Here is an 18,026-nt window from a genome sequence, read left to right as displayed (position 1 = left end):
TTTTTTTTTTTTTTTGAGTCAGAGTTTCGCTCTTGTTACCCAGGCTGGAGTGCAATGGCACGATCTTGGCTCACCGCAACCTCCGCCTCCTGGGTTCAGGCAATTCTCCTGCCTCAGCCTCCTGAGTAGCTGGAATTACAGGCACATGCCACCATGCCCAGCTAATTTTTTGTATTTTTAGTAGAGACGGGGTTTCACCATTTTGACCAGGATGGTCTCGATCTCTTGACCTCGTGATCCACCCGCCTCGGCCTCCCAAAGTGCTGGGATTACAGGCGTGAGCCACCGTGCCCGGCCTCAAAATGATTTTTAATCTTCACACTTTGACTAGTAAAAGTGAGTCCTCATAAACACATCAAGGCTTGGGGTAAGAAGAAATCTTCAGTATGCTATGAGGTATCAAACTCTGGGGGAAAGCAGATATGAAGAGACTTTGCTCTTTCGTATGGGTCTATCTGAAGCCTGAATTTTTGATACCAAAAGCTGGTCTCAGTGTACTCAACAAAGTGGGTAGAAAGTAACAGTAGTGACTCCCCTCCCAGATTCCTCGCTCTGTTATTATTGTCACTAATTACTGTCCCACGCATAAAATATCATTTTGGACCTGCTGGAGCCCAGTGCATTGAACCCAGGCAAGGCACAGGGGAGAGGAGGGAATACTGGTGGTCTGCAGGTAGAGAGCCATGGTAATATGAGCAGCCTCCAAAGACAGGCCACAGACAGATCTAGAGGGGCCAGAAGAAGAGCTGGAGCAAAACTCAGGGCACCAGACTAAGGAAAAAGGGTGTGGAAGGGAGAGCAGGAAGGAGACAAAACCCTAGAGAGCATCCTTGAGCACTGTAGCATGCCACAGGCTCCAGCAGTCGGGGAAAGAGACATGCAGATATGGAGCTGGCATGGGACTGCCACGCCACATAGTCCTGGGCTGTCAAGGTAAGTGGCAAAGTAGCTAAGCCAGGCTGCACTCCCTGCTCAGTATTGTCACACACTGGGCTGGCAACCCCACGAAACCACACCCAGCGCCATGTTCTCCCTCAACCTAGCTTTGGTTGTTCTTTAGTTTCTTGAGGCTTCTGTAACAAATTACCACAAATGTAATGGCTTAAAACAACAAAACTATTCTCTCACAATTCTGGAGGCTTGAAGTCTGAAATCAAGGTGTTGTCAGGGTTGGTTTCTTTTAGAGGCTCTGAGGGAGAATCTGTTCATGCCTCCCTCCCAGCTTCCAAAGGGGCTTCCTGGATTTGTAGCCACATCACTGCGGTCTCACCTGTCTTCACGTTGCCTTTTCCTCTGTGGGTCTCTGTCTGTCTCTTAAGGACACTTATGGTCACATTGAAGGCCCACCTGGATAATCTGGGATAACCTCCTTGTCTCAGGATCTTTAACTTAATCAAGCATGTGACCATAGAAGGTAATATTCATTCCTTCCATGGATTGTGACGTGAATACATCTTTTTGAAGGGCCACAGTTCCACTTACTATGCTTGTTATTATTGACAGAACAATAACCAGGCTTCTCTCCAGAATGTTCATTAACTATTGTCTGTCCTCTTGGCTTCTCCAGTTATTTGGAGTTCTGAAGTTGAGGGCACTTTACTAGAGTTCCCCTGCCAAGTAGAAACTTGAGGAAAAGATTAAATCCAACAACTGCTGAATAAATGCCCTGCCTGATATTTCTGCTGAGAATTTCTCAAGTTGATTTCCAGCAAAGTGGTGGGTTCCCGTTAAGAGGAACTAGTCCCTTTCCAACTTACAGATTTTTATTCATAATCTATCATCGTTCCAAACACTTCATTGTGAGTGTGTATTATGTTCCTTCAGTACTATTTCCTGGACTGTTTTGTGATTATCTTGCTTCACATAACTGCCATCTGAAGGATGTGGTAATCCCAGGAGTTGAACTTGCAAAATAGACTCCAGGGCTGTCAGAAAGTGTCTCAGCTAAAAGAAAGAAAAAGATGTTTGTTTTAATTATGCTTCTGATGATATTTGAAGAATTTATCCTATCAAATTACTTTATGAGACCTTATTGGTACTTCAGCAGCTAAACCCCCTTGAAGAACCTTATCCTTCAATTGTACTTTAAAAAAAAAAAATGGTACTATAGTAGTAATTCAAGTTTCCATTTGTTTTCCTCCCAGGTATGTTTCCTTCTCTGATGCTTCCTTTTCTCCTGCCTCTTTTGTAATTTATTTGCCTACAATGTGCTTGTCTTCTTTGTTTTTTTTTTTTTTTCCTCTTCTCCATCATCTCTTTCATACTAGAAGCATTAAGTTTTTATAAGCCAAGTGGACTTTAAAATTCATGAGGATGGCCTGTAATTCCAGCACTTTGGGAGGCCAAGGCGGGCGGATCACTTGAGGTCAGGAGTTTGGGACCAGCCTGGCCAACATGGCGAAACCTCATCTCTACTAAAAATACAAAAATTAGCAGGGCATGGTGGTGGGCACCTGTAATCCCAGCTACTTGGAAAAGTTGAGGCAGGGAGAATCGTTTGAACCCAGGATATGGAGGTGGCAGGGAGAATCGCATGAACCCAGGATATGGAGGTTGCAGTGAGCTGAGATCATGCCAGCCTGGGCAACAGAAAGAGAGACTATGTCTCAAAAATAAAATAAAATAAAAATCCATGAGGACAGGAACTATGTCTTTTCTGTTCAGTCATGTATACTCAGCACCTGGCACAGTGCTGGGCACATAGTAAATTGTTCAATAAGTAGCTTTTGGATGAATAGAGAAACAAATGGCCTTTTAGTTAAATTAATCAGCCACAGTCCTTTGAGATCTTTTTAAAAGCACATGTTCTTCCTAACTTCTACCTAATATATTTTCTAAGTTACACTTATTTCAGCTTTCTGGTTATTTGAAATCCAGGTAAGTGGATGCTTCACTGAGTATTGAAATGGTGAGCAAAGTTGCTGATGTACTCTTTTTTACTGGGCCCCCTTACTTTCTAGGTCTGGTATGACTGTAAGACATTTGCTTGTTGGGAAGGAGGGTGTACTGTAAAGATTCCAGTAGCCTTGGACACTGTAAGTTATTTTCAGACTACTGTTTTTACCTATTGTGCTCTATTGGTCAGCTAGGGATGCCATGACAAAATACCACAGACTGGGTGATTTTACATAACAGAAGCTGCTTTTCTCAAAGTTTCGGAGGCTGGAAGTTCCAAATCAAAGTGCCAGCTGAATCTTTTCCTGGTGAGGGACTTTTCCTGGCCTATAAACTGCTACCTTCTTGCTGTGCCCCCACATGGCAGAGAGAGATAAAGAGAGGGCGCTATCTCAGTTCTCTTCTTACAAGAACACTGTTCCTCTCATTTCAGGAACCCACCCTTATGACCACATTTTTCACCTTAGTTAACATCATAAAGGCCCAATCTACAAATATCTGGGGCTTGGGGATTCAGCATATGAATTTGGAGAGATACAAACATTAACTCCATAATGTGTTCCTCTATAGAAAAAACAAGGATGCTAGCATTCTGTACAATAGCACATATAGAAACAGAAGGTAGGTCCAGGGATGCCTAGTGCTGGGGCAGAAAGTTTCCTTTTAGGGTGATGAAAATGCTTTAAAAATGATTGTGGTGATGGTTGCATGACTCTGAATGTGCTGAAAATTGTTTAACTGTGTACTTTAAGTTGGTGATTTATATGGTATATGAATTCTGACAAAGCTGTAAAATGTGAGGAAGAAAATAGTTAAAAATCACATCTACTGTGATTTCACAGAGTGAGACATCAGGGACAAACACAGCTCTTCCCTGTATGTTTACATTTGTGTGTCTAAAAAGAACAAACACACTAAAAACATAGAAAACATGGTAGTCACCACATGTGCCATCTGGAATGTCATTCTCCAGGACTAAGGCAAAAGACAGGAGTTTTCAGTTGTAACCCTGGGCCCAAGGAAATACATCAGTTATGGAGTTAAAATCAAAGTGGTCCATCCAGGCTGTCTTGAGTTTCTAAAGGGAACTTTCTTCCTACATCTGAATCACAACCACTGCCACACTACTACAGTGCGAAGATTGATAAGTAGATACTGATATTATTTTGTAAACCATCAGTAGCAATATGAACCCCATTATTTAAAAAAAATAATTTCAGCTATCAACTTTCAGATCTAGAAGAGAACTTTAACAATCATCTACTATAATCCCTCACACAGATAAAGAATAAACCTGAGATTCAGAGAAGTTAATTGTTTGACCAGGGGACACAGCAAACTTGTGGCAGAACTGAGGCAGACCCCTCAAGTGCATTTCCTTGGGCTGGACTCCCATTCTAGAGCCCATTTCACTCTAACTTATGGCCTTGTTCTTTGGGAAAAAAAAGAAAAAAGAAAGGAGAGATTGGCCAATGAGGGAGACGCATGTGTGGGGAGATGGAAGTGCTTTACTTCTTGCTGCCAAGGCAAGTTAAGCAGAGGTTGGACATCTGAACTACTCTGTCCTCAATCTCAACTTCATGCGTGTTCTTGTACTCTCCTGCGTGCTCATTCTTGAATCAAAGCAAAACAGAAACACTCCTATGACACAGGCAGCTTCCTTACAGGAGGCGGGAAACCTACCCAGGCGTTGCTGCCTAGAGTGCCATTTCAGAAGACCCATGGTTATGGGCCTGTTGTTAGGGTCTCTTAAAGTACCCTTGGTGATCTCTAATATAACAGAAGCAGTTTCACAGATTTACCCTCAGAATGGAATTAGTCATCCAGGTGAGCCATAGAAACAGGGAGCAAGAAGGGGACAGACTGCAGTGAGTGAGGACAAAAGTCATCTGCCCAAACCAAAAATCCGCTATCAGTTATACATGCACACATAGAAACAGACTTCTGGGCCCACTTGCAAAGACAGAAAACTTCATTCTTTAGCAGGGCTCTAGAAATAAGCATGTATACTATACTGATAGAAAATTTAAAATGCAAAATAGGAAAGGCCATTTATAGGATAGGTAGAAAAGAATTCATCACTTAAGAGGAAAAAACAACAAAGACAGACGTAGATAACAAACCAGTGAAGGGTGGGAACTTTCCCTAAGAAGTAAAAAATGGACCATTCTTTAGCGTTAGTGCTCTTTCCTTTTAATACCAGGACCCCCATATTTGCCATCTCTATGCCCTAAAATTTGTTTTGCCTATGAATCTGTACTTGTAAAGAGTGTGAAACTTTTAAAATGAAATATTTTTAAATTCTACCTTGAAATTTTCTTATATGAATACTGCTTCCCTGAGCATGCTGCTGTGTTATAGATACCAGTGTTTCAGCGAGGTGGAAGTGTGGTACCAATAAAGACAACTGTAGGAAAATCCACAGGCTGGATGACTGAATCTTCCTATGGACTCCGGGTTGCTCTAAGCACTAAGGTATTTGGAAAATCTGTTACCCTTTTTGTTTCTACTCTCTCTTTCCATTGGTAGCTTTTTGAGTTTGGGACACCACATAAAAGTGGTGAGCTCCATCTATGAGATAGGTGCTCCTGACATTTATCTAGAAATCAAGGTTTTGAATCATTTCTGTTCTGAATCATTGTTCAGCTTATCTGCTTTTCCTGGAATTGTTCTTAAGGGAACTCTGAGATCTGGGAATGACAGAATGTTCCTCTTGGGCACTTGACTGTTGGTGCTCTTGAGCTTAACACTGATTACTACTAGAATGAATGCTTTTTGGGCCATAGGCAGCCTTCCACTTAGATAGCGCCAAAACCCAGTCTCCATTAAATGGTACCCATATCTATGCACCATTTCAGAGACCTCAGTCCCACCCAGTGATTTCTCATCAGGTAGCTCCAACAACTAAAACCAAAGCCTGGGAGGATCTAGAAATGTGTCATTTTGAGAAGATTTTTGAGCCTAGTGAGGCCTGTAGCAGATTCTTCTTCTGTCCGTTTGTTCAAATGTAATATGGGGCTAAACACACACCAAACCTTCCTCTTAACTGTATTAATACTTGTTTGCATTGATATCAATATTATAAGATAATTCACTTATACATTTTTTTCTTCCTTGTTACTTAGGCATGTCTTCTTGGGCCAAACCATGGGCCCCAAACCCATGTGAGGCTCCAGAATAAATACAAAAGACCAGAGATTCATAGCATATCGAGTATTGTCAATAATAATAAATTGCCACATGGAGTGCTGTGACATTGTTTGACATGTAATAGGGATCCTCCTACCAAGAAAAAAAAGAAAGAACCAGATACCATTCTCTAAGTGGAGGGTCTTCTAAAGACAGTTGATCTCATCTATTATATATTGATTTTTTTTTTTTTAACATCAGTATCGTTCTGTGAACTTTCTTGGCCTTGTTGTCACATTCTGGTGGAGTATTTTTCAGGGAATTCACTTATACAACTGAACATACATCATAGTTTAAATTCTTTCAACAAAGCCTATCTCTTTGTGCTCTTCTTACGTGACTTTCCTATTGTTTTACTATCTACTCAGGAATGATTGGCTATTGAATATATTAGATATTTGTACGACTACCTCATATAGCTTGAATTTTTCACAAACTTTTTACTCTATTGTAACCCTTTAGGAGCTGACATTCTTTTCCTGTAAAGCTATTATATAACCACATTCTGTCTCTGTGATTCATTCCTCAGGGTTCTTCAGTGGGTGAGTTATATCTTGATGATGGCCATTCATTCCAGTACCTCCACCAGCAGCAATTTTTGCACAGGAAGTTTTCATTCTGTTCCAGTGTTTTGATCAATAGGTAATGGCAGCTAAAGAAACCGTTTGTTTTCTTAAATAAATCACACTATCTGTTTGACATCCTCAAATCCACAGGTGATGTTTTAAGGTACTATTTAAAGAAACAAATGAAGGCCATTTCTGGAGTTTTTTGTTTGTTTTTTGTTTTTTTTTTTCTCTGAGACAGAGTCTTGCTCTGTCGCCCAGGCTGGAGTGCAGTGGCAGGATCTTGGCTCACTTCAACCTCCATCTCCCAGGTTCAGGCAATTCTCCTGTCTCAGCCTTCTGAGTGGCTGAGACTACAGGCATGTGCCACCACACCCAGCTAATTTTTATATTTTTAATAGAGATGGGGTTTCGCCATGTTGGCCAGGCTGGTCTTGAACTACTGACCTCAGGTGATCCACCCACCTTAGCCTCTCAAAGTGCTGGAATTACGGGTATGAACCACTGCGCTTGGCCCATTTCTGGAGTGTTTTTCAACCACTCTACCATAAACGATCCTCCTTTATTGTCTCTACTTTCCTTTCCTCTACTTTCTAAAAAAAAAAAAAGGACTTAATTTAAGCTCCCACTAATTCCATTCATTCATCCATTCACCAGTTCACTAAATACCTGACTTATTACAATTTAATTATAACATTCCAGTCACATTTGTAACTTTTGTGTTCTTCAGTGATTTTTCTTCAAATACTTGTTAAAGAGAGCCTAGTTTGGCACCGGTTAGCTGTTCTTTGGTACATAGAGTGGTCTTTTTTTTAATTTTTCTGGGATGGAGTCTAATTCTGTCAGCCAGGCTGGCATGTAGTGGTGCAATCTCAGCTTACTGCAACCTCCACCTCCCAAGTTCAGGGGATTCACATATCTCAGCCTCCCAAGTAGCTGGGACTACAGGCACGCACCACCACTCTTGGCTAATTTTTATATTTTTGGTAGCACCAGGAGTTTGCCATGTTGCCCAGGCTGGTCTTGAACTACTGACCTCAAGCGATCTGCCTACCTCGGCCTCCCAAAGTGCTGGGATTACAGGCATGAGCCACCGTGCCTGGCCAAGTCATCTTTTATTATCTCTTCATCCTAGTAAATATGACTCCTATATGGATCATGCCCCCAGCAGACATATGGGAGAGGAAATCACAAGGCTAGAGATGTTGAGCTGGCAGCCATTTCAAACCCCTGTCACTGTCCTTTTAATACTGTTTGTATCTATTCCAGTTCTGCCGACCAGAGGGGTCATTATCCCAGCAAGTGTGTGGTGGAGCAAATCTTGGTCTTAGGCCTCAGGAAGGAGCCATCTTCTGTGATTACCCACTCATCCGGTGAGAAAGCAGTCCATTCTGACCTCACCATTTGTTTTTATAGACAGAATTATCTGGAGAGAAGAGATGATTAGTCCCCAAACCGACATAATATGCTTAGTCTGAGTGGACTGTGTGCTTCAGGTAGAGGTGAAATATACTAGTCTCTAGAATAAATGATGCCATCTTGCTTCTCTTCATTAGTTGATCTTTCTGCTCACTTTTAGTGTTTTTCTAAGGAAACTTATTTGGGGCTTGAAATACTATTATAGCTTCTCTGAATATTTGTTTAAACTATAGCTATCTGAAGACCTGGAGAATCCTACCCATGTGTTTGGAGTTTATGAAAGGGCAGGATGGGACTTAAATCCTTCCTTGCTTCCTGAAGTTCTTAGACAAATTTATTTGTTCCTTATGGTTTCTTTTCAGCCAATCTTGTGCTCAAAACAATGAAGTTTTCCATGTTTCTAAAACTTCATGGAAGTTCATGGGTAAAAGTGCTATTAAATTGGAGTGGGGTATAAGGTTTTATACTCGAGTGAGAAAACATTTCAGATTTGAAGACAATATTTTTCCCCTCTGGAGATTCATCAAAATTTCCCTCTTTTATTGTCTTGCTGTTAGATGGTAAAGAACAGCCTGTGGCTTTTATGTATTGTGCCAAAACATCCACCCTGAATCTGAAGAAGCTCTCACTCAACATTGCCACTGACTGGGAGGTCCACATCATATGACAAAGAACTGCCCTTGGTGATGTGAGCAGGGACCTGCCTGCCCTTTTCACCCTTTCTCCTTGCCTTTTTTGAGATTTGCGCTGCAATCTGCTTGCCTTCCCTGAGTCAAAATAATCTTTCATTCATTACCATTATACTAATGAACAATAGATTTCATGTTTTAAAATTTCCGATTTTACATGTAGTAGCAATATTCCTTGTGTCAGACATTACCTTTTTTCCTGGACACATACCCTGAGACATTTATAGTGTTCAGGAGTCTTCCATTGCTTCCATTCCTTGAGCAGGGCTGCATGTCTGTTTTAATGTGTGCCAAGCCTACCTGGGCAGCCCATTTGCCAGGGCTTGCCTCAGGCCATGTGACATTGGCTCTTTGGCTGCAGCAGCCGAGTTGCTCAAGGCCAGTCTCCAAGTGGACAGCAGCCTCTGGTACTCCCCAGTTATCTTTCACCTACATGGACTAGACAAAGCACAGCCCTCTTGGGTTTGTACTGCATGCTCTGCACCAGTGGGAGTTATTCTCCCCTAGAGATCAACTTGGTAGCACAAAGGATTCTTTTTCCTTTTGTGCTTCTCAGGCTAATCTTAAAATCCATGTCTTTTAAGCTGTTTTTTAATTAAGTGCTATCTACTAACCAAAGAATATTTGTAATATCAGTAAGCTATAATTAATAACAATGAAATAAATACGTATGTTTACTTCTACTGAACTTTAGAAGTAGAACTCATGGCTGGGACTGGGATGAGGCAAGTGAGGCCCTGGCCTTGGGCACAAAATTTAAGGGACACCAAAAAATACAGTAATCAAAATAAGTAATATTTCAGTGCACTATTTTTAAAAATCAGAATTAATGCAAAAAATACCCATGATGAACAAAATATCAAAATTTAAAATAAAGACAGGATTCGTATTGCTGAGTTTTCCTTTTGTCCCAGGCTTTAATATGGCTTGCCATGAGGCAAAACATTACAACGTACCAGTCACGTTATGATGCTCATGGATCTACAGACCCCTGTGGCTCCCTGCTGCCTGCTGCACCATCTGTTTTGACAGCCTCAACTCTTCAGCACTCCTTAACACACACCTCTTCTCATCAGGCTTCCTCCACTTAGCAACTTGCCAACGGCCCCCTCTGTACCTTCTGATCCCTGGGCAGCAATATCCCCACCAACCCTTACCATCCTTCTAGGCCCAACTCAAATCTCACTTTCCCATGAAGCCTAACTACCCCAACACCCCTATCCCCACACCCATTAGCAGTGATTTTGCCCTTCCCTGAAATGCTGTCCCACTTATAACTGTGCTCTACTTAGCATTCTCAGGGATCATGTCTTAATGTTTCCAGTATGTCTCTGTTTTCCTATTAGATTGTATGTTCCTCAAGAGCATGTTCTATTTCTCTTCTGTCTGATAGAGCACCATTATACCTGACTTTCAGTAACTGTTCGGCTGTGATTGCTTAGCTGGTGGATTTAATTGATTAAAAAATTATAATTGATGTATTTCCATGTGATTTCCTTTTTTGACATAAGACTCTTCCCAAAGGCAATCAATATTGTGCATTTCCTCATGGACACATTTCATTGTATGAGTTGAGATTTGAGCTCTGCACCATATGTAAGCTCACAGAGACCCACACAGATTCTTTGCTCGTATTTCTTTAAGTTTTGCGGTTGAGAAGAAAGGAGCAACCTTGTATTAGCTGAAGTTATAGTTCCTATCTTCAGATGTCTCTTGCCAACCTAAAATAAAACTTAGCCAGAAGACTGGGTGCTCCTCCCTAATATAAATGATAGTTTTTAATAGCATTTAAAGTTCAATAAGAACTATCTTTAGGTCAACATTTATAACATGTCTGTTCTTCCATTTAAAATATTGTTGGGGGAATGGAACAGTAACTAGTAGAGTAAGTTAATGAAGAACTGCTCTGTTTTGACCCAAATCTATATTGAAACATTTGGCTACAGACAAATGCAGAGAAAGTCTGGGTGTTTTTAGTGGTTTTCTGCTCTTACTGCTTCTCACACTTTACCTACCTCCCATTGCTGAATTTGTGTGCTAGAGAGCAATATGGGGCTGAGTTGTCCTACAAGCATTAAATTACTTTATTGTGGCTAATTCTTAATATGATTTCACAGGAAACTGGATTTTATGTAAGGAATTTTGTTCATTTCAACAGGGTTCCTAAAAAAGCTCTAAAATGAATACATAGTATGTCTTTCCTTCAAGATGTAAATGTCAAGGAATGAGTTGACAAATCAGTTTAAAAACGGAAACTACCCAACAGAAAAATGTAAGTATAATCTTTCAGGATGGCAATCTGGCAACAATATCAAAAATCTTTTAGCCTGTTTGGGCCCAGTTTGAACTCCTGGGCCCAAATGATCCTCCTACCTTGGCCTCCTAAAGTGCTGGGGTTATAGTCATGAGCCACTGCTCCCAGCCTTACCTTCTCTTTTGGGACAGTTGGCAACATTGGAATGGGATCTTTTGATTATATGGTAATTTTTTTACTTTTAAGCATTGTGTTAGGATCATATAAAACAATTTTCTTTGTTTTAAGGAAAATACAATTCTGGAGTCTGGTCTGTGTGCAGAATTCCTTCACTTTGTCACATACCTTTCACTATCAAGGCATCATAATGATAAGCAGCAGAAACACAGTCAAAGCACATAAACATTGGGAGCTCAATGGTTTTCAGCTAATTAACCACGCTGCCTAATAAGCCTGAGTAATGAGATTCCTCTGACAATATCAAGCATTCCACTCTGCTTTTAGGATTTCCACCAACCAAACCCTCAGAGAGCTACTCTAGACTAAAAAACTTCTCAGGCCAGGAGATAGAAAGCCATCAGCAGCTCCACTGGAAACAGGCTATCATATTAGCCACTGACCACAGAGGCCATATAGCTAGCGTTCTAGAAGAAATAACAGACATTGGCATCTAATATCAAATCTGCTTGTCTCATGACCAGCCTTGCTAAAAGCTCTAGTGCCACAGCAAGACTTGCCAGAATTAGACAGCTGCTGCTTTATTTTTTTCAAGACAGAGTCTCACTCTGTCACCCAGGCTGGAATGCAGTGACATGATCTCTGCTCACTACAACTACAACCTCTACCTCCCGGGTTCAAGTGATTCTCCTGCCTTAGCCTCCCACGTTGCTGGGATTACAGGTGTGTACCACCAGGCCTGGCTAATTTGTATTTTTAGTAAAGATGGAGTTTCACCATGTTGGCCAGGCTGGTCTCAAACTGCTGACCTCATGTGATCTACCCACCCTGGCCACCCAAAGTGCAGCAGCTGCTTCTTGACAGTTGTTTCCAGCCAGGCCAATGGTATTAGACTGCTGTCTAGTCAGAGCCAGGAGAAGAGGAGCTCAACTACTTATATGCAAGGCTATGGCGATCTCATGCCTAATTCACATCAGTTAAATCTTATTCATACATTTACTTCGATGGGAATCAAGAGACCTGGAGTCTAGTTTGGTTCTACAGTGAACTGGCCGAGTGATCTTGGCCATGGAATTTAACCTCTCTGCACTTTGTTAAAGAGAAGATCTCTAAGCCTGGTTCAGTGGCTCACGCCTGTAATCCCAACACTTTGGGAGGCCGAGGTGGGTGGTTCACTTGAGGTCAGGAGTTTGAGACCAGCCTGGCCAAACTTTTTAGTAGAGATGATGAAACCCTATCTCTACGAAAAATACAAAATTAGCCAGGCCTGGTGGTGCACACCTGTATTACCAGCTACTCGGGAAGCTGAGGCAGGAGAATCACTTGAACCTGGGAGGCGGAGGTTGTAGTGAGCCGAAATCATACCACTGCACTTCAGCTGGCGACAGAGCGAGACTGTTAAAAAAAAAAAAAAAAAAAAAAAAAGAAAGAAAGGAAAGAGATAATCTCTAAAATTCTGTGAGTTTTCCAATACTTAACTGTAAAAATACATCAGATATTTCAAGTTTCCTCAGTTGCAAAATGGAATTAGTCAAACTTGCAGAGTTGTTCTACAGATTTAAAATATTTTATGTGTACAGAAAGGGAAAAACAGTAACATTACCAGGGAGAAACCTGGTAAACATCACTTTAGGCAAGTGATCAAAGTTGACATCACCTGTAATAAAACCTATCAATAACGTACCCACAAATACAGTTTGAGGAGATGGAGATGGCCATGTCACATCTGTGATAGTCTTCCCCCAAATCCATAACCTCAGTCTAATCATGTGAAAAATATCAGAGAAATCCAAATTTAGAGTCATTCTACAAAACTCTTGACAAGTACTCTTCAAAAGTGTCAGGGTCATGAGAGACAAACACTGTGGAATTATCAGAGACTGGAGGACACTGAGGAGTTCTATCTTTGCAACTCTTTTGTAAGTCAAAAATTATTTTAAAATGAGTTTTTTGAAGGTCTCTTTGAAGTGGCTAGCTCCCAGTAGGCACTTAATTAATGAGAGGTATTATAATTATAAGCAAAGACATTGCTTCCAATGGTGTTAGAAATCCAAGAAATGCTTCTTGGTGGCAAAGACAGTCATTAGTTGGCAATGCTGTGCAACGGAAACCATTCTAGCCACAGAGATTACATGACGGTGGGTGAAGTATGTTATAAAAACTAATTATCCTTGAAGGGGCTTCTGGGAAGTGAAATGAGCCGCTGTTTATATACTCTTTATCTGCCCTTTGTTCATGGGCCCAAGTTGGATTTCTTCCTGATAGCATTGGTTTCCACAGCTGTGCCATTGAATAAACTTTGAGTTTGGACCTGTTCATCTGAGAGAATGTTTTATCCACAACAGCTAATGGAGCAAAACGAATGGCACCTTGCCCTTTCTGTGTTTGATATACCTACCTGCTCTGACAAGAGGCTCACCACTGTCACACACTGCTGTTAGTTACTCACAGATGGTGCTGGCTGAGACAGCTAAGGAAAGAAAGCTCAGTGGGTGTGTGGCCCAAAACAGCTCCTCCGCCTGGAGCAGATGAGCCGAGACTCTTTGATTGCACCGGCAAAGCCAAAAGTGTAAGAAATTTCTCTTTGTGTAGGAAAATTTCATTTACCAGATATATAACACATGTTTATTAAGGGCCTTCTATATGCCTAAACCTGAGAGGGAAATGGGAACCCAGTTCCCAGCTTCACGGTCTTATGGGCAAACAGGAAGTTAAATAAACAGAAACAATAAACTGTGGGTCTGTGCTGTGAATTTCAGGGTGGGATAGAATGCTGGTTTGGGACCCAAACTTACAACAGTGGGGGAAGGAAACCCTACCTTTGCTGTCTGTGCCATTGGTGACTTTGAAGGTGGAGGTCCATCTTTTTAGTACAGGAAGATAGGCCAGCCTCTGATTGGAGATGCTGTATACTACGTGAGCCTGGGCAGATTATACCTATTTCTGTGCTGTCCACATGCAGATACTCAGTTAATGCCCATTGAGTGAATGCTGATTTGTGTCAGCAAATGAATGTATCATTTAACCTGATCTAACTCCAAAGTAATATTAAATTCAGGTTTTCTCTAACAACACCATTTATTGAGTGCCTAAGACAATCCTGGCACTATGTTAAATGCATTACATAAATTATTTAATCATTACAGAAACCTAATAACAGAATGACTGTAATTGTACCAATTTTGTAGGTGAGAAATCTGAGACAGAACGGAAGAAATAACTCAGCTAAAGTTACACAGGTACAGCCAGTAAGGGGCCAACCTAGACTTTGAACCGAGATGGTCAGCCTCCAGAGACCGCTGTCCTCTATTCTGCCTCCCCAGTTAAAGAGCCCTGGGCATTTTCTTGGAGGGACAGAAGGCTAGGCTGATGGTCCTGCAAGCCCAGACAGAGTTCTTCAAAACTGCAACCCCAGGGATCAGGAGGCTGATAGTACTCACTATTTTACCTGTCACTTCCTACCTTCTTCCATAGCCGCTAACCTGGGATCACTGAGACAGGTTGCATGGAAACAGGCACGACTGCAGTCTAGGACATGCCTCCACTCTGCCATAGTTTAAATGTGGTCGCCTCCTTTTTGGAGCTGGTATTGTGGGTAGAAGGCAAGGTGGAGGCCAGGCAGGCACTTCCCTTCCCCAGAGCCACTTATGCTTCATCTAAGAGCTCTGAAACCGGCTTCTTAGATGTGGCATCCCAGGACTTGACAGGCAGTCTGGTTCAGTATCCAGTTCCAACTTATGTCTCAGATACCTAATGTGGTGTGGCTGAACTAGTCAACATATAACCTGTACAGTAAGTTCTCACTTAAGATCGTTGATAGGTTCTTGTAAACTGTGACTTTAAGCAAAACATATTGTGTGCTATAGGGACATAACTCTTGTTTATATCAGTTAGCTTGGTTTTGCTACACAGTACATCATTTTGCTTAAAGCCACAGTTTACAAGAACCTATTAATGACGTTAAATGAGGATTTACTGTGCCCAGGTGCACTTTTTGTAGCAGATTCAGTCCTAGTGTTTCTTTTGGGGGGTGGGGAGAAACAAGAGGTGGCAAGGTCAAGTACACAGGTAGTGACAGGGAGTTTCTCAACCAGGGACTCTGATGAGTATGATTTTCCGTGCAGACATTTCCAATGAACACTGACCCAGAACATTCTAGAAAAGATGCCAAATCTAACATTGAATAATGTTCTGATATCCTAAAGTTTTAGGAATGAAAATCATGTTCTCTAAAATTCACAGAATATTTTCCTAGAATTCAGTACCTCCCGTTCACCCTAACTAGCTTCTTTGCAATACTGTTTTCCATTCATTTGGTGGCCAGTATTTGGGTGGTCTATATAACTGCCTACTCAGTAACATGTCAGCAGTTCTCAGCTAATTTCCAGCGTTCACCTTACTCAGATACTCCCTTTTCATTTTCTGACAACACTAGCACTTCATTGCAACAGAGATGTCCCTAGCCAGGTTCTCCTTTCTCTACCATGCAGGCTCTCTTGCCCTCATACTCGCAGTGTTTCTTCACATCTATTTTTAGTTTTCCTGGCTCAAGCTTCTTCAGGCCACTGAAACACAACCCTCACTCTCTTTCTCTCTCCCTCTGACATGCATGCTGCTGATAGGAGCCCCCAGGTAAACATTGCTTCAGAAATCCTTTAGCACTCCTTTCTCAGGAAAACTTATGTCTTCAGGATTACAGCTCAATTTTTAAGATGGACATGACCCTGTACGACCTCCTGATGGGCTTTCAACTTTGAACTGGATATGGACACTTTTCTCTCAGATGACAGAATTACTCCAACTTCCCCTTTACAGTTGCTTCCTTTCCTTGAAGATAGCTGTATCTTGTTTTCTTTAAAAAGCTTTTTATTCCAGAGTCACTTGCCATGCCAACCGTTATTAGCCCATCTGTGGCTCCAAGGACAGCGGCTGAACCCAGGTCCCCAGGGCCAGTTCCTCACCCGGCCCAGAGCAAGGCTACTGAGGCTGGGGGTGGAAACCCAAGTGGCATCTATTCAGCCATCATCAGCCGCAATTTTCCTATTATTGGAGTGAAAGAGAAGACATTTGAGCAGCTTCACAAGAAATGTCTAGAAAAGAAAGTTCTTTACGTGGACCCTGAATTCCCACCGGATGAGACTTCTCTCTTTTATAGCCAGAAGTTCCCCATCCAGTTCGTCTGGAAGAGACCTCCGGTGAGTAGCTTCCTGCTTGCTGGCTGGGTTTTCCCCCCACAGAGGAGTCCTCCCACTCAGCACCTCTGGCAGCTCAGCTGTGCACATGGGCACTGGGGGAAGGATCCTAGCAGCGGCTCTACTGGGTTCTGTCCTTAAGTGTGAAGCAGGGAGTAGAGGAACAGGTCTTAGATATTTCACCAAATCTCAGCAAAATCCAAAGGGAGAGTAGGGAAACAGAGCTGATTCTGGTGCTCTGGCTCTTCCTTAAAAAAAAAAAAAAAAAAAAAAATCTTGCCTTTTATAAAAGTGATTGGAACTCAGTTTAATTCATTCTGTAAAAATAAGTATTCCATTTTCAGAACAAATTCCAGACAGCCCAGATCTACTCTTTCATTTTTGTAGCTTTCATCTTTGTAAAATTACTTCAGTTTCTCTAGATAAAATCATGATATTATTATTCTTTAATTTACCAGTGGCTATATCTTTCTGAAACACAAAAACTCTAGAAAGAGGAGAATCATAGGCAAGCAATATTTTTTCATGCATAAAATGTTAGGGTTAGAGAGAGAGACCTAGCAATCACTTTTGTCCACCTGCCTCACCTCATAAATGAGGAGCACACCAGAGGGAAATATATCCAGTGGGCACATGACAGAGCCCGGATTAAAACTCCTTCTCTTTTGGGAAACTCTCCCGGCCTCTGGGTTTCATTTATAGTGATCACCAGGAGGGAAATCACATTCCCCTGGCTCACCTCTGTGATCATGCCTCCAGTGTGACTCTTGTTCTTAATTCAAGGAATATTTATTGAGCATCTACTAGTGCCAGCACTGGGCAAGCAACTGGGGGGACAGTAGTAAGAAAGAAAGACCAAAATTCCAGCTGTCTTGGAACCTAGGGTCCTGAAGGGAAGAGTGGCATTGAACAATAGTGAAACTGTCAGGAGATGATGTTCTGGGTGTCACAGAATTATGTGGCAAGAGGAGCTAACCTGGTCCAGGGAGAGTAACCTTCCCTGAGGAAATAATGGCAAGCTGAGACCCAGTGCTATTTATCAGCAATGTTTTTCTTTATTAACCTAAGATGGGCTGGGCACGGTGGCTCAGACCTGTAATCCTATCACTTTGGGAGGCCCAGGCTGGAGGATTGCTTGAGCCCAGGAGTTTGCAACCAGCCTGGGCAACATAGCGAAACCCCATCTCTTTTGTGCTAAAAATTCAAAAAATTATCTAGGCATGGTGGCACATGCTGTGGTCCTACCTACTTGGGAGGTTGAGGTGGGAAGATCACCTGAACTCAGGAAGTTGAGGCAGCAGTGAGCCAAGATCACACCACTGCACTCCAGGCTGGGTGACAGGAGTGAGACCCAGTCTCAAAAATCAACAAGAACAACAAAAGAAACCTGAGGGAAAATATTCCACAACACTGTGTGTTCCACAGGGGCTCTTCTGGCTTCTTTGCTAAGGCCCATGACTGTCCCGAAGGCCCTCAGTTTAGGAGATAACACTGCTCTGCTATCAGAGTATTTGGGCATGTCACACGCCCATACTGAAATATCTTCGGTGACATCCCTCTCTCAGCCCCCACTGCCTTCAGGACAAGTCCAAACTCCTTAGCCAAGCCATAGGCCCTTCTCAGCTGTTCCCTGCCTACCTGTCCA

At 42.0% G+C, this 18,026-nt stretch overlaps 2 protein-coding genes across 12 annotated transcripts in view; both read left to right on the top strand.

Annotated features, from left to right (window-relative positions):
- Window positions 1-18,026, top strand: part of GANC (glucosidase alpha, neutral C) — a 130,112-nt gene that overhangs the window by 73,815 nt on the left and 38,271 nt on the right. For 5 of the 10 annotated variants that reach the window (XM_032297843.1, XM_032297840.1, XM_032297841.1 and 2 more), the window contains 6 exons: window positions 2,961-3,035; window positions 5,257-5,370; window positions 6,614-6,726; window positions 7,920-8,023; window positions 8,627-8,721; window positions 9,673-10,235. In XM_032297843.1, coding sequence (XP_032153734.1) covers window positions 2,961-3,035; window positions 5,257-5,370; window positions 6,614-6,726; window positions 7,920-8,023; window positions 8,627-8,721; window positions 9,673-9,849 — 678 coding nt within the window. In that variant the 3' untranslated portion in view covers window positions 9,850-10,235. Of the gene's footprint in view, window positions 1-1,319; window positions 2,326-2,960; window positions 3,036-5,256; window positions 5,371-6,613; window positions 6,727-7,919; window positions 8,024-8,626; window positions 8,753-9,672; window positions 10,236-10,916; window positions 11,031-13,534; window positions 14,092-18,026 lie in introns of those variants that run through there. The other 5 variants (XR_004274974.1, XR_004274975.1, XR_004274976.1 and 2 more) reach the window with 5 other exon arrangements.
- CAPN3 (calpain 3) overlaps window positions 15,622-18,026 on the top strand; it is a 67,817-nt gene continuing 65,412 nt past the window's right edge. For both annotated transcript variants that reach the window (XM_032297849.1, XM_032297851.1), the window contains exon 1: window positions 15,622-16,384. In XM_032297849.1, coding sequence (XP_032153740.1) covers window positions 16,076-16,384 — 309 coding nt within the window. In that variant the 5' untranslated portion in view covers window positions 15,622-16,075. The remainder of the gene's footprint in view (window positions 16,385-18,026) is intronic.

This window comes from Sapajus apella, unplaced genomic scaffold (assembly GCF_009761245.1).
Source record: "Sapajus apella isolate SASKATOON/1434 unplaced genomic scaffold, GSC_monkey_1.0 scaffold37, whole genome shotgun sequence".
In the NCBI taxonomy this organism is placed as follows: Eukaryota; Metazoa; Chordata; class Mammalia; order Primates; family Cebidae; genus Sapajus; species Sapajus apella.
Note: the sequence above shows the minus strand (reverse complement) of the source record. Positions and strands in the feature narration are given on the sequence as shown.